We start from the raw sequence: 15,884 nt of genomic DNA on the forward strand, positions 1-15,884 counted from the left end.
ACTTTGGTGACAGGCCTGCAAACACCCACTGAGGATGTCCTTCTGAATCCTTCTGACAGCTCACTTCCTTTAACCTTCTCTGCATCCTATTTCCAACCTCAGCAGAGGGTTAAATTTAACTTACTCTAACTTGAAGGTGAGCAGCTCATACCAAAAATTTTAATTTAGCCAGCTCTAAATGACTCCCAACTTGAACTTGGAACAAAGTCGTCCATCAGAACTTTTCTAATTAAAATGGCATAAATTAAAGCTTAATGTCAAAATCAGAACCCAGTCATAGAAACCCAAACACAGACAGTGCCAAGTATTTTGACCTCCACACCATGCTGACCTGTACAAAGAGATTTTTGTTCAGTTGCAGTTTATCCTCTAAAAAAAAAGGGCAAAGCTCTGTGTGTCAAATCTGCTTACCTTTTAGGGAAAATATGAATATGAAAGAAACTGCTGCATGGAGTCCTAATCCAGTAATTCCTGGGATTGATCTGATGTCCCATGGCAAGCAGACAAAGAAAAGAGAGTTTTAGCCCAGGAACTCGCATCTAGCACATGGTTTGTAGACGTATTAGCCTACTTACTCCAAAGCACATGACTTGACTCTTGGGCAACAGAGGTGTGTGCCTAAACTTTCTTGAAGCCAAGTCGGCCCAACGTCTATCACACCAGTGGTACTGAGTGGTACCCCATCCAGCAGAAGCAGCGTCACGTGGAAGTGGTTCAAAATCAAGGTCACAGGCCTCACTCCAGACCTACAGAATCAGAATTGATGGATGGAGCCCAGCAAATCTGTGTTCTTGTTTAGTGCTTGAGATAGGATCTTGCTCTGTTGCCGAGGCTAGAGTACAAAGGTACCACCATAGCTCACTGCAGCCTTGAACTCCTGGGCTCAAATGATCCTCCCACCTCAGCCTCCCTGGCAGCTAGGACTACAGGCATGCACCACCACACTTGGCTAACTTTTTCTTTTTTTGGTAGAGATGAGGTCTTGCTATGTTGTCCAGGCTGGTTTCAAACTCCTGGTGGTCTCAAATGATTCTCCTGCCTCGGCCTCCAAAAGCATTGGGATTACAGGCATGAACCGCCATGCTTGGCCAATTTGTGCTTTTCATACATAAGTATTCTGGTTAATTCTTGTTTGTGCCAAAGTTTTAGAACGATTGCACTATCCAATGATGATGCATGGCCCTTGCTTAAATTAAGCTCTAAAGACAACTGGAGAAGAAATCCACCTCGTTTTGAAATCAAAGAAAGGTAGTTGAAAAAAAAATATTGTATTTGGGTAGGGCATAGCAAAACAACAACCACCACCAAAAAGCAAAAACAAACAAACAAAAGAACCTACTGGCGAGTAAGAGATAGGAGAGATGTTTTTGACTGAGCACCATGAGTCATTTCGGCAGTAAAATGGACTTTTTTCCCTTGTCAAGACATATCATTTAAAAAATAAGAAAAATATAAGGCATCCATTTTCTAAGAAAAATGACTAAAGCCAGGGTTGTTTTCTGTTTTAATACTTTCATTAGGTTATCAGTAAATTGCATGTTTTCATGAACTTACCTACTGAAATCCTGTTCAGGATTCTGTTTCCTCAGAAAGAAGATAAAATATATCTCACTTGTTAGTGAGATTATTCCCATAAATATCCTCTGTTAAATCTGTGAGAGTTTAGGCATTCATCTACTGCCTGACTCCAGTTTTGTTATTTTAAAAATTTTGAACTTCATCTTATGTTTCCAGCTCCCCTTGCCTGGAACAGATTTCATTTGACGACTTACACGGAAGAATGCTGACATGTTATCCTTTAGGTCTCCCAAGATGGCTTGTTCATGAGCGCTCTAGAGTCAGTGGGTGAACTATATATTGGGTTTTTAAGAGATGACTCAGAATCTGACATCCAGTAACAGAAGGTAATAAAAACCACCATATTAAAACTAGTCTTTATTACATTTGCTTGTCACTTAACTTGCTTACAGTTTATAATTGCACAGGGAAAAAAAATTAACATCAAAGAAGTAGCAGTTGATTTTATCCCAACAGGCATCTGTCCCCTTTAAATGCTACAAACAAACATTCTTTCTTAGGGAAACAGTCTATTTTTTTAAAATTTACTAGAATTCATGCAGAATTTACCAACTACTTTTTAAAAAGCAAGAGTTTCATCGTGGTGTTGGAAACCAAAGACAAAATTTTCAATTAAGGACAGTCTGATACTTATATGTTTCCAAAAATAAAACTGCATTATAAAATTAATAAGTTAATGAATTGAAAGATACACACTTTGCCTAAGATAAAAAATTCTTAATTTAAAAATCACTATAGAGTGCAATGAAAGAAACAAAGTAAGACTATATAAATGCATTTTTGAAAGATGTTGATGATCCCAACTTATATTTTAATATTTTGCTCATATATAGCCAAGAGCAGGAGAGAAAGCCAACCTAGGATCAATCCAAAATTTTGCAGGAGAAACATCATCCAGGGTCGTTTTGTTTGAACATGAGTCATTTCAGGAAGCTAAAAAAAGAATAAAAAACCAGAATAAGATCCAGATATATTCAACTGCTGGGAAAAGCTTGGTGGGAAAACATGAGCGACTGTTATTCAGAACTTAATAACCTTTAAAATTCCCAAAACAGTTACAAAATGCTGAATACCTACTCTACCATGACTTTGAAATGTAAGCTAAAATTAAGCCATTTGATTGTGCTTATGAGGATCCCAGAATTGGCAGTCTTTTTTTTTTTTTTTTTTTCTTTTCTTTTGAGGCAGGGTCTTTGCTCTGTCACCCAGGTTGGAGTGCAATGCCTGTGATCACATTTCACTGCTACCTCCTGGGCTCAAGCGATCCTCTCACCTCAGCCTTCCAGGTGCGAGCCACCGCGACCAGCTAATGTTTGCATTTTTTGTAGAGATGGGGTTTCCCTATGTTGCCCAGACTGGTCTCGAGCTCCTGGGCTCAAGCAGCCTGCCTGTTGCGGCCTCCCAAAGTGCTGGGGATTATAGGCATGAACCACTGCACCTGGCCTTTGGCAGAAGTCTTAAAATGACATAGTTGCCAACCAAAAACAAGCCCAACTCTTACTTTTCAGAAAATGTTTAAATGTGAAGTAGATAATGCATGAAAGGTATTATTTTGGACTGTTCTTTTAGGTTTATAAAACTACTATATGCACGGGTTGATGTAAGGCATATATGTATATATGACCAAGCATATATACATATATATGGGGGGAAGGGAGGAAGAAAAGGAGAGAGAGAGGGATGACTAAGGTCTTCCTGATCTTTAGAACAGTGAGGACATTATCTCCTGTGGCTATATATATATTAACATATACACACACATATATACACACACATATATACATATATACACATATATATGATGTGTGTTTGTGTGTATATATATCTATATATATAAAATTTATTTTTTTGAGACAGTTTCACTCTGTCACCCAGGCTGGAGTGCAGTGGCGGGATCTTGGCTCACTGCAACATCTGCCTCCCGGGTTCAAGCGATTCTCCTACCTCAGCCTCCTGAGTAGCTAGGACTACAGGCATGTGCCGCCACACTTGGCTGATTTTTTTGTGTGTTTTGGTAAAGACAGAGTTTCACTGTGTTGACCAGGCTGTCCTGTGGCTATATTTTATTCTCAGAGAAACACATGACAACTATTTCATGTTTGAGAAATGCCCTAACACCATTAAGAGGGAAAGGTTCACTCAAGCATGTATGTGAAGTGCCCCAAGGTGTATTTGTCTCAAATTATTTCAAAGCCCTCACCCTGAGGTCAGAGCAAGCATACCCCTTTCATTACACAGTCGTTTCTATTGGGGCACAGGCTCGGGTCAACAAGGACTGGAGATTTAACTCAATCTTGCCATTTTGGGCCAGATAATCCTTTTTTGTGAGACCCCTCTCCTGTCCATTAGAGGATGTGTAGCAGTATCTCTGGCTCCTACTAGATGTCAGCTGTACCTCTGCCCCCAATCATGACAACCAAAAATGCCTCCAGACATGGTCAAATGTTCCCTGGGGGATAAAAATCACTTCCAGTAGAGAACGACTCAGATGATTTTATGGTTCAAATGAATGACCATGGACTTTAGGTTTATGGCAATAGAAAATGGTTTGACCCCCTTTTTTTTTTTTTTTTTTTTTTTTAGAGATGGAGTTTCACTCTTGTCTCCTAGGCTGGAGTACAGTGGCACGATCTCGGCTCACTGCAACCTCTGCCTCCCGGGTTCTGGCGATTCTCCTGCCTCAGCCTCCCGAGTAGCTGGGACTATAGGCATCCACCACCATGCTTGGCTAACTTTGTATTTTTAGTAGAGACAGGGTTTTGTCATGTTGGCCAGGCTGGTCTTGAACTCCTGACCTCAGGTGATCCACCTGCCTTGGCCTCCCAAAGTGCTGGGATTACAGGCATGAGCCACCATGCCCGGCCAGGTTGACACATTTTTAAGTACATGGAAAGGAGCATCCTGAATGCTCTGTTTGAGATATTTCTTCATCTTAGGTAGTTACTTCAATGGCATGAGTGTGGTTTACTATGACCCGCCATCTCACATCCCAGCATGGAGCAATAGACTCAATGACAAAGTAGGTTCCAGAACTGCTCTCCTGGGTGGACCATTTTAAACAAATTACATGCCCTTTTCATGTCTTTATGCCATGTTTAAACATCCTATACATTAGAAAAATCTTATCTAATTCATCAATTATAAATTCAAAATGACATTTTGGAAAATCTATGGAATGTGGATAAAACATAGTCTATATTTTCAATTTTGTAGTAAAATGCCTTAGCAAGAAGCAGCTGAAATGTTTGATTTTATGTTTTATATATTACATATATGCTTTAAATTCCATTTATTTAATGTTTGAACTAGATATAATTGTTACAAGTTGCTCATACAGTTAACAATGGATTTATGATGAACTTTCCCCATTTCTTCCTATGTAGTGAATGAGTATCTTTCATTTAGTAAATGCCTTGATATTAGCTCAACATTCACAGTATTTTGGTTTCTAAATGCCTTGATATTAATTCAACATCCACAGTGGACATGGCAGAATTCTAGGTTATATTAAGGCTTATATGTGTAGGGAAGAAATAATATTTGTTCTCAAAGAGCTTGCATTTGATGGTACTCTTGAGGGATTAACAAGGTACATGCATTGGAATTTTCCAATACTTTTGTTTTCTTTCTTTTTTTTTTTTTTTTTTTTTTTGATTCAGGGTCTCACGGTTGCCCAGGCTAGAGTACAGTGATGTGATCATAGCTCACTGTAGCCTTGAACTCTTGGGATCAAGCAATCCTCCCACTTCAGCCTCCTGAGTAGCTAAAACTGTAGGTGCACACTACCCTGCCCAGCTAATTTTAAAATTTTCAGTAGAGACGATCTCTTGCTATGTTGCCCAGGCTGATCTCAAACACTGGGGCTCAACTGATCTTCCCGCCTCAGTCTTCCAAAGTGTTGGAATTACAGGCACAAGCCACTGCACTCAGCCCCAATACCTTTGCTTCTCAACAGTTTTAAGTATTTTTTAATAGTTTTCTCCAAAGCCAGACAACATAGGCCACCACCTTCCTTTATCCTAGTAAGCTGCATCTCAAACCACATCTGTGAGGAGACGCAGTTATACCATCTGTGGTCATTTACAGGCTCAAACTTTGATTAATCTAATTTCCAAATATGGAATAAGACCTTGGGTAGTTCCCTCTCCTCCTCCTTCTCCTCATTTTTCAAACAAGATTATTAATTACCTTTGATAAAACATGGCTGAATTAACAGCATATCCCATCTCTGTCCCCACTGCCACGTGGCTGTTGTGTCTTTGATAAAGTACACAGTAGAAGTGGTTTCTGGAAAGGTTTTGTTGGCAATGACTTATAAAGTATAGGTCATCTATTGAGCCATCGTGCTTATTTCAGGTGGATTGTTAAAGAGAAAAATATTTCAGGCAAGATAGAAGCATGGTAGTAAAAACGGTTCTGGTTCAAGAGATACAATTTGAGATGAATTTTCAAATCATCAGTATCTTCATGAACCTACATTTTAGAAAAGCTCATTTTTGAATTTCCATCTTTGCCTCACACTTCCAGGAAGGGTCTTTGGCTGGGGAGAAGTAGACCCTAGATTAGGGTCGATTTAATCACCAAAATGTTTTAGGTACAAAAACACAGAGCTAGAATTAATGTCTTGGAAATTATAGCAGAATTTCAAGCTGTTTCTGTTTTGACGAAATCCAAAAAATGTCCCAATTATTTTTATTTATTTATTTATTTATTTATTTTTGAGACAGAGCTTCACTCTTCTCGCCCAGGCTGGAGTGCAGTGGCATGATCTCAGCTCACTGCAACCTCCCCACCTCCCAGGTTCAAGCAATTCTCCTGCCTCAGCCTCCCAAGTAGCTGGGATTACAGGCATATGCCACCACACCTGGCTAATTTTTGTGTTTTTAGTGGAGACTGGGTTTCACAATGTTAGCCAAGCTGGTCTTGACTCCTGACCTCAGGTGATCTGCCCACCTTGGCCTCCGAAAGTGCTGGGATTACAACATTGTCCCAAATTTTTAAAACAATTGTTCAATCTATTATTTTTCTCACTAGCGTAAGCTTATAAACCTGCTGCTTGCTTGGAGGATTTAATACCTATCAAATTGAATGTATCTTTTATGAGAGTCAGTGACCCTACTCCCAGTGAGAAAATCAAGAATTCTTTATTCTTGTATATAGATGACAGCATTATCCACCAGAAAACATCATGAATATTTTCACAACTCCAGAGGCAACATTTACATGGAATCCAATGTCTTCAGGAGTTGCAACAGGCTCCTGTATTTTTTTTAAATCAAAATAATGGACCCTATAACTTGCCATACAGTTAGCTGTGCCTTCTTCTTCTTCTTTTTTTTTTTTTTTTTTTTTTTTTTTTGAGATGGTAGTCTCACTCGTCACCAGGCTGGAGTGCAGTGGTGCGATCTTGGCTCACTGCAATCTCCACCTGCCGGGTTCAAGCAATTCCCCTGCCTCAGCCTCCCAAGTAGCTGGGACTAGAGGCACGCACCACTATGCCTGGCTAATTTTTTGTATTTTAGTAGAGATGGGGTTTCATCATGTTGGCCAGGATGGTGTCCATCTCCTGACCTCGCAATCCACCCACCTCGGCCTCCCAAAGTGCTGGGATTACAGGTGTGAGCCACTGCACCTGGCCTAGCTGTGCCTTCTAGCAGGACTTCTTTCCTGCCAGGTCTTTCAGGGTGTTCTGGCTACAAAGTCTTATGTGATACTTATTTGCCTTTCATTTACATCTATTTATCACATCCTTTCTTATATATTTTCCCCCTTTTTACTTCTTATAATCCTGCAAGTGATAAAACTATTCACTCATCTCAGTTTTGAAGAAACATTAGCTCAGAGAGGATAACAGCTCACCCACAGTCACATTGTTGTGATGTCAGAAGGAGGACAAGAAACCAGGTCTCCCCGTAAATGTAGTGAACATACAAATAACTGCAAAGAACAACTCTGTATCTGAAATTCACCCTTTCTATCTGAAATTCATCCTTGTCTATTATGACCAAGGGCAAATTGGTCCAATTAGAAAAAAATGGAAAATGTCAATGGCAGAAACGTCCCATTAGGCATAAAAGTGTCACTGCACTTAATGAAAATTTGATAAAATACATGATGCAATCAATAATGAATTAGTTATCAATAATCAATAATCAACACTTAATAAATCAATAAACAATAACAGCAAACACACCAACAGAAAATTAGGCAAAAGATACTAAACAGGTAATTCAAGAGGATGAAAATTAAATGGTCCAAAAAATTTTGGAAAAAGGTACAATCTATAATAATTTTTAGGCCAGGCACAGTGGCTCATACCTGTAATCCCAGCATTTTGGGTGGCCTAGGCTGGCGGATCATTTGAGGTCAAGAGTTCGAGACCAGCCTGGCCAACATGGTAAAACTCATACTCTATTAAATAATAAACACAAAAATTAGCCGGGCATGGTGGCAGGTGCCAGTCATCCCAGCTACTTGAAAGGCTGAGGCAGGAGAATCATTTAAACCTGGGGGGCAGAGGTTGCAGTGAGCCAAGACCATGCCACTGCACTCCAGGCTAGGTGACAAGAGTGAGACTCCGTTTCAAAATATATATATATACACATATATATATATATATTTTCTATTATGCTATTATGCTGCCTTTGTTGTAAAAGATATCACAGTACTGGTTCTATGTTTTCAAGGCAGACAATATGTATTTGAAAAGACTTGGCTGGGCGCAGTGGCTCATGCCTGTAATCCTAGCACTTTGGGAGGCTGAGGCGGGCAGATCACGAGGTCAGGAGATCGAGACTATCCTGACTAACACAGTGAAACTCCGTCTCTACTAAAAAAATACAAAAAAATTGAGCGGGTGTAGTGGTGGGCGCCTGTGGTTCCAGCAACTCAGGAAGCTGAGGCAGGAGAATGGCGTGAACCTGGGAGGCGCCACTGTACTCCAGCCTGGGCGACAGAGCGAGACTCCGTCTCAAAAAAAAAAAAAAAAAAGAAAGGAAAGAAAAGACTAAGTTTGCAACTAAGTTTGCAAGCTCATAGATATGGACAAACAGTGCAAATCAACATTCCAAAAAAAGTTTAATGAGATTCTCATCCTGATATAAAAGTTTCAATTTCAATTTCGGTGGCCTATGTGAACTTTCCATGTTCACACATAAATCAATTCGGTGGGAAACCCAGCTAAACCTGCTTTTGTGACAATACTTGGCTCTTTTTAGTATGATTATGGATGAACATATGAACCATAATATCTCCTAGATACCAAATACCAGAGAGTCCTACAGAAAGTCTTTCCAAGAGCTACAAATATGAAATGCCAAAACTCAAACCACATCTAATTACAGCTTTCCACCTTCTCTTAATCTCCATACATGTATATATTTTTCCATCATTTTAGCCAGTAAATTTTGAAGGAAAATAAAGGTTCATATGAATCAATTTTCAAGAGTATTTATTTTATTTCTTTGTTAGAAATTTAAAATTTCTGGCAAGAGTTTGAATGCCACCATTTCCCTCCTGAATTGCAAAAACAGAAGAAAAATCCCGTCTTCCTCCAGGGCAGTTAAGTCCTGTTATTGAGCAATTTTACTGATCTTGATTTATACTCTAAGAGTAGAGGAGGGAAAATGATGAAATAGAACATATTAACAATGACGTAAAGGTACAGAGAAAAAGGAGGACATTTTAGCAAAGTGTCTTGCGCAGAGGTAGTGCTAAGATAAATTTTCTTTAGATTTCTGCCAGAAACTTGGAAACCTTGAAGTAGAGAAGTAACTTCCTTTCTTACCACTATGTTTCACAAGTTGTCCAACCCAGATCAGTAGATACAAAGAGTTGTTAGTCAAGTAGTTGTAATTTTCTGGAAATAAAAAATCTTTAGCTAAAGTCCATCCCTTTGGTCTGCCATTGTTGAGTTCTTTTTTCAATTGTGAATCAAGGCACAGGTAAGAAATGCCTTAAAATGAAGCAGAGTCCACAAACTATGACTTATCCACAGAGAATGGTCCCCACAAGTTCTGTTACCTAATTGAAAACTACTTACGATGGCTAACTGCTAAGTAGCATTTCTGAACATTTTAGAAAGTGACATTAAGAAAATGTTTTGGTGGGGCGCGGTGGCTCACACCTGTAATCCCAGCACTTTGAGAGGCTGAGGCGGGCGGATCACCTGAGGTCAGTAGTTTGAGACCAGCCTGACCAGTATGGTGAAATCCCATCTCTATGAAAAACACAAAAATTAGCCAGGCATGGTGGCAGGTGCCTATAATCCCAGCTATTTGGGAGGCTGAGGCTGGAGGATTGCTTGAACCCGGGAGGTGGAGGTTGCAGTGAGCCAAGATTACACCACTGCACTCCAGCCTAGGTGACAGAGCAAGACTCCATCTCAAAAAAAAAAAAAAAAAAAAAAAAGAAAGAAAATGTTTTAAACTTGAGTCAATCCCTAAAACTGCATTCCTAGTCAAGTCGAAGCTTTAAAATAAATACTCATGAAGAAAATTAGGAGAACCATCAGGAAAGAAAGTAGACAAAATACCAGCATCTGGTCCTCTGTGATAACTGTAAACTTGGGAGAATGTGTCACAAAGAAGGATGATCTATAACACATCCTCTGGAACTTGTATTTTGTCCCTCTTTCTTGTACATCTGAGTTTCAGACTCTCATGACAAGCAAAGGCTTCACTCTCCATTTCCATCGTAATCTGAAACTGGTTTCCTGTTGGCATCACTAAAGACCCATTATCAAATATTTCAACATTTACCTTTATTCATGATTCATAAATATACACACTGAAGAAGAAATATCAGCCTCCAACGCTTCCAAGATAAAGATGTCAAAGAGCTTTCATTGATAAAATTTGCAATTCAAATATAGAAACAATATTCATTTACTGATGACATTTAGAGACGTCTCCCATGAAGGTAAGGTTGTACTTTAAGTATTTTTCTCTCTCAGGAATGCATAACTTCTGGCATTATGAACGTTTAGAAATGATTTGCTTCTCCATTCATAAAGTTCACTTAACTGACGTATGACATCTTTTTCCAAGAGGGGTCCTAAAAGTTATTGTGCACACGGAGGCAGGTATATATTTGCATTTGATAAGCACAACCATGATTGTTTCTAAGAAATGTGATAAAGAAGAAAACTCAGAAACTTCTCCTAAGGGCATTCTAAATATGCTTAATTTCTGGAGGAACACACATTCTGTGGGAGTCTCTAACTCCAGCCCATTTGTAAATGGCTTAGTTTGTCCTTGCAGAAGGCAAGCATTTAAGAACAAAATGGAATTGACGGTGCAAGTCACCATTTGGCTTACAAATGAGCAATTGCCACTCTGTCCTAACAAGTAAAGCTGATCAACTGAAAAATCAACAAGTCTTTTTAGATGCATCAGAGAAAGGTACACACTGTCTCAGACATTGGAGAGACAGCAGGTAGACTTAGACAATCACAACTTACCAGAGCAAAAGCTCAGTAGCAGAAACCTCTGCTAGAACCAGTCAGTGAAAGGTTAAGAAAATCTGACTGTAAAGAATGAATTGCTGAAAGCTCAGCCTGGACAACTCTGAGTTTAAAATTCCAGAAGACCCAATCATAGAAGGTCCCTAGATTTTGTGAGTTTTACCTCCAGGAGCTCCATGGGTTCTCACAGTGAAAACTGGAGAAAAATCTTCTTATACTTCTGGCAGTATAATAACTTCTGGGAAAATAATCATCTTGAAATATACCAGAGCATTCTGCTCTTAACAAGATCTTCCCTCAGGGGAAACTGGTTAACCAGAGCCTAACTTGTTGGGGTTTTATCAAAGCCTAATCTACCTGTGGAAGGAAAATACCAAATTTCAGCCATTTCTAGCCATCCTGTCTTATTTGGGGGAAGAGATAATGAGAAACACTAATGAAGTTCATAGTCCAAGGCACAGGCTTACTGAAAGACTGAGATCTACCAAAGGACTATAGAGCCTTCTCCTTCCCATATGTATTCCTTAGTACCACATTACTAATGGCCTATTTAGTACAATTCTGTTCACTCAGTATAACATGTCTACCTTTCAAACTACAGGACATGTTAAAAGGCAAAAAACGGTTTAAAGAAACTGAACAACCATCAGAATCAAAATCAGACGTAATAGAAATGTTGAAATGATTGGACCAAGAGTTTTAAAATACTATGATTAATATGTTAAGGAACTTAATAAAAAAGGAGACAATATTCAAAACAGAAGGAAAATGTAAGCAGAAAAATGGAAATTGTTAGAAAAATAAAAAATAAATGCTAGAGATTAAAAACACTGTAACAAAAATGAAGAATGTCTTTGACGAGCTAATTAGTAGATTAGACATGGTTAAAGAGAGAATCTTTGATCTTGAGGATTTTACAAAACAAACTTGAAAAACAGAAAGCCAAAGAGAAAAAAAGGACTGAAAAAAGAAAACTCTGAACAGAATATCCAAGAACTTTGGGACAACTACAAAAGGCATAACATATTAGAAAGAGCAGAAAGAGGCAAAAACACCAGAAGGAATATTTGAAACAATACTGAGAATTTCTCCAAATTAATGTCAAATACCAAATTATAAATATAGGAAGCTCAAAGAACATCAAGCAGGAGATATGCTTAAAAAAACCCCTATATCTATGTATATCATCTTTAAACTTCAGAAAACCTTGAAAGAAACCAGATGAAAAATGTATCTCACCTTTAAAGAAGCAAAGATGAGAAGCATCTGACTTCTCGGAAACTGTGCAAGCAAGAACTTAAATATTTAACTAAATATTCAAGTGAACTAAAATATTTAAAGTAAACTAAATATTTAAAGTGTTAAGAGAAAAAAACCACCCACCTAAAATCCTGCACCCTACTAAATTATATTTCAAAAGTGAAGGAGAAATAAAGACTCTCTCAGAAAACAAAAATAGAGGGAATTTGTTTGTTACCAGTAGCCATGCCTTATGAAAAATGTTAAAAATTCTTCAGAGAGAAGGGAAATGATACTGGTCAAAAACTTAGATCTACATAAAAAAGAATAGCACTTGAGAATGAATAAGGGAAAGTAAATAAAAACTTTTATTTTTCTTATTCTTAGTTGATCTAACAGATTACAGTTGTTAATAATTACAATATTGGATTCAATTATGTATGCTCATGTATAAGTAAAATGAATGAATATGTGATCCAAGAGACGGGAGGGAAGAATTAGAGATATTTTATACAAGGTACTTGCACTGCTTGTGAAGTAGCATATTATTTGAAAATAGACTTGGATTAGTTGTAAATGTATAGTGCAGCTCTAGCACAACCACTAAAATAAATTTTTAAAGCAGCATGATTTATATGCTAAAAATAAGAGAAAACAGAACCATGTAAAATGCTTCATTCGAAACCAAAAGGCAAAAAAGTGGGAAAGACAAAGACAGCAACAGACAACAAAGGTAATGAATAATAAACAGTAACAAATATGGTAGATATCGATTCAACTAAGCAGTCACTATAACAATTATCTAAATATACCAATTAAAAGACAGAGATTATAAGAGTGCATCAAGAAACGAGACCCAACTACATGCCATCTACAAGAAACATGCTTTAAATAAAAAGAAAATATAGATTGTAAGTAAAGGGTTAGAGAAAGGTATATAAGTGGTTGTAGTGATCTTAAATTTCAGACTGAGCAGAGTTCAGAGCAAGGATAGTTATGAAGGATACATGGTGTATTACATAATGAAAAAATGATTTAATACTCCAGGAAAATACAAAATCCTTAATGTGCATGTATGTAACAAGACAGTATTAAAATATGTGAGACAAAAATGGATAGAACTACAAGGAAAAATAGATTTATTCACAACTAGATTTGAAGACTTTAGCATTCGTCCATCAGAAATGAACAGAGGGATTTTGGGTCAAGATGGCTCACTAGAAGTAGCTAGTTTGTGCTTCTCTGACAGAGAAGACATAGAGTGGCAAGTAAGACTAGCTCCTCAACTAGATCATCCAGGAGAACATGTTTAGAATCATCAAGTAAGTAATGAGAGCCATTTAGAGTGGAGAAGAGTGAGAAAGGATAGCTGCCCACTAGGGATGAAGTGGAGCCAAGGCAGGGTCCCCACCAAGGGGAACATTAAGTGAGCAAGAGTGCCTGGGGACCCACACTTCTTCCATGGACCTTTGCAATCCTGGGCACAGGAGATCCCCCTGACCTCCCCTCAGGTCCTCCAGACTGACATGGAGAGCTACATGGAGTCTGGGCAGAGCCGCTGTTCAGGCCCATGAGAAACCTCAAGGGCTTTAGATTCCTGAACACCATGGTACCAGCTGTCTTAGCTGCACCAAGAAGGGAAGCCAGGCTCTCTTGCAACCACAGTGCTGAGGAGCAGACAGACTACAGGCCTCACTTCCATCAACACCTTGCTGGGCAAAGCCAACTGACCTGGGACCCAGACACAGCCACCCCACCTCCACCTGGGCACTAGGGCCAGTAGCCACTCTGCATTTCTCTGGGATGCTGATCCCAGAGGTAACCAACAGGCCTGTCCTTTTTGACACTGCTGCAGCCCCCACCCCTACTGCCCTCAGGCTGCAGTTAGAGCAAAGAGACTAAGACTTGTAGGCCTCCAGTAAACCACAGTTGCCTTATGGAAAAGTGGTCAGACTGTTTTCCACACGGGTCCCTGTCTCTGCTACTCCTCACTGAGCAGCACCTCCTGACCTGGGTCTACAGCATAGCCTCCCTGCCCCAACCTGAGTACTTCAGTTGGTGGTGGCTCTGCATTTCTCTGGGGAGGAAATCCCAGAGACAACCCAGACTCTCAGCCATTTTTGCTACAGAGGAACTACCCTTGCTGCCCTTGGGCCGGAAGGAGAATAAAGACCCTGATCACTTTGCTCCTTTACCAGGCAGGGCCCCCAGATTGGGCTTGCAGTACGGCCACCCCACCCCAGTGAACATTCCCATTGGAAGTGGCTTTGTGTCTGTCCATCGTGGAGTTCCCAGAGGTAACTGACAGCCCCTCTGCCACTGCTGTAGCAACAGAACCTTCCCTTACTAGTGCTACCTGGTCCCCTACCACCAGTCTGTGGAAGAACAAAATAACTGAGTGCTTTACTCGCTCCTCCAGCATAACCCAGCTGCCCTAGGAAGGAGAGGCCAGACTGTCTTCCCCATGAACCCTCTGACATCCCTGCTCTTTACCAGGCAGCTTGGGCTTGCAATGCAGCCACTCCACACTGGGCTGATCATTCTAATTGACAGCAGTTCTATGCTTCTCTTGGGTGGAGCCCCAAGAGACAAGTGAAAGGGCCTCCGTCATTGCCACTGTCAAGGTCCCCATCCCTGCTGCCCCCCAGCTGGGGAAGGAACAAAAAGCCTGAGCTTGCCCCAGGGCTGTGATGCACAGCTCCAGAGGGCCAAGCTGAGATCTGTGACAAGCACCCATGTAGGAGAGGAGCCTACATGCTCAGCACTGAGAAGGGGCATGGATGCAAACACAAGGAAATACAGAGGAACTAAGTGGCTAAGAGCCTGTCTACTGGTCATTACTCTTAAGCACCATATACTGGATTAGAGCCCAGATTTCAACACCAAAAATACTATGCTAATATAGACCTCTGTGAAACCAAGGACTAGAATTCAGCCACAAAAAAAGATCCTGCACAAAGCCTTGGCCCTCTGGAAACATCCAGAAATGAAGCTAACTGACCAGGCTCAAATTACGCTACAGTTAAAGAAACATAAGCCCACACAGATGCGAACAAACCAGAACAAGAACCCTGGCAACTCTAAAATCAGGAGTGTCTCCTTACATCCAAACTGCCATACTAGCTCCCCAGTAATGGCTGTTAACCAGAATGAAATGGCTGACATGAAAGACCTAGAATTGAGAATCTGGATAGCAACAAAGATCATCGAGATTCAAGAGGAAGTTGAAACCCATTCCAAGAAATCTAAAGAATCCAGTAAAATGATTCAAGAGAATGAAAGATAAAATACCCATTTTAAGAAAGAATCAAAGTGAGCTGATAGAACTGAAAAACTCACTGTATAAATTTTGTAACACATTTGGAAGTATTAACAGCAGAATAGACCAAGATGAGGAAAGAATATCAGAGCTTGAAGAGTAGTTCTTCGAATTAACTCAGTCAGACAAAAATAAAGAAAAAAGAACTAAAAAAAATAAACAAAATCTCTGAGAAAAATGGGATTATGTAAAGAGATAAAATCTATGACTCATTGGCATTCCCGAAAGACAGGGAGAAGAAGCAAGCAAATTGGAAAGCATATTTGAGGATACTGTGCATGAAAA

General features: G+C 39.6%; 1 protein-coding gene across 2 annotated transcripts in view; it reads right to left on the reverse strand.

The window, feature by feature from the left end:
- Nucleotides 1–1,918: 1,918 nt before the first annotated feature.
- Nucleotides 1,919–15,884, reverse strand: part of SLC39A12 (solute carrier family 39 member 12) — an 83,684-nt gene continuing 69,718 nt past the window's right edge. For both annotated transcript variants that reach the window (XM_021943106.2, XM_021943107.2), the window contains one exon: nucleotides 1,919–2,511. In XM_021943106.2, the coding sequence (XP_021798798.2) occupies nucleotides 2,383–2,511 (129 nt within the window). In that variant the 3' untranslated portion in view covers nucleotides 1,919–2,382. The remainder of the gene's footprint in view (nucleotides 2,512–15,884) is intronic.

The sequence above is a fragment of the Papio anubis genome, chromosome 11 (assembly GCF_008728515.1).
Source record: "Papio anubis isolate 15944 chromosome 11, Panubis1.0, whole genome shotgun sequence".
NCBI lineage: Eukaryota > Metazoa > Chordata > Mammalia > Primates > Cercopithecidae > Papio > Papio anubis.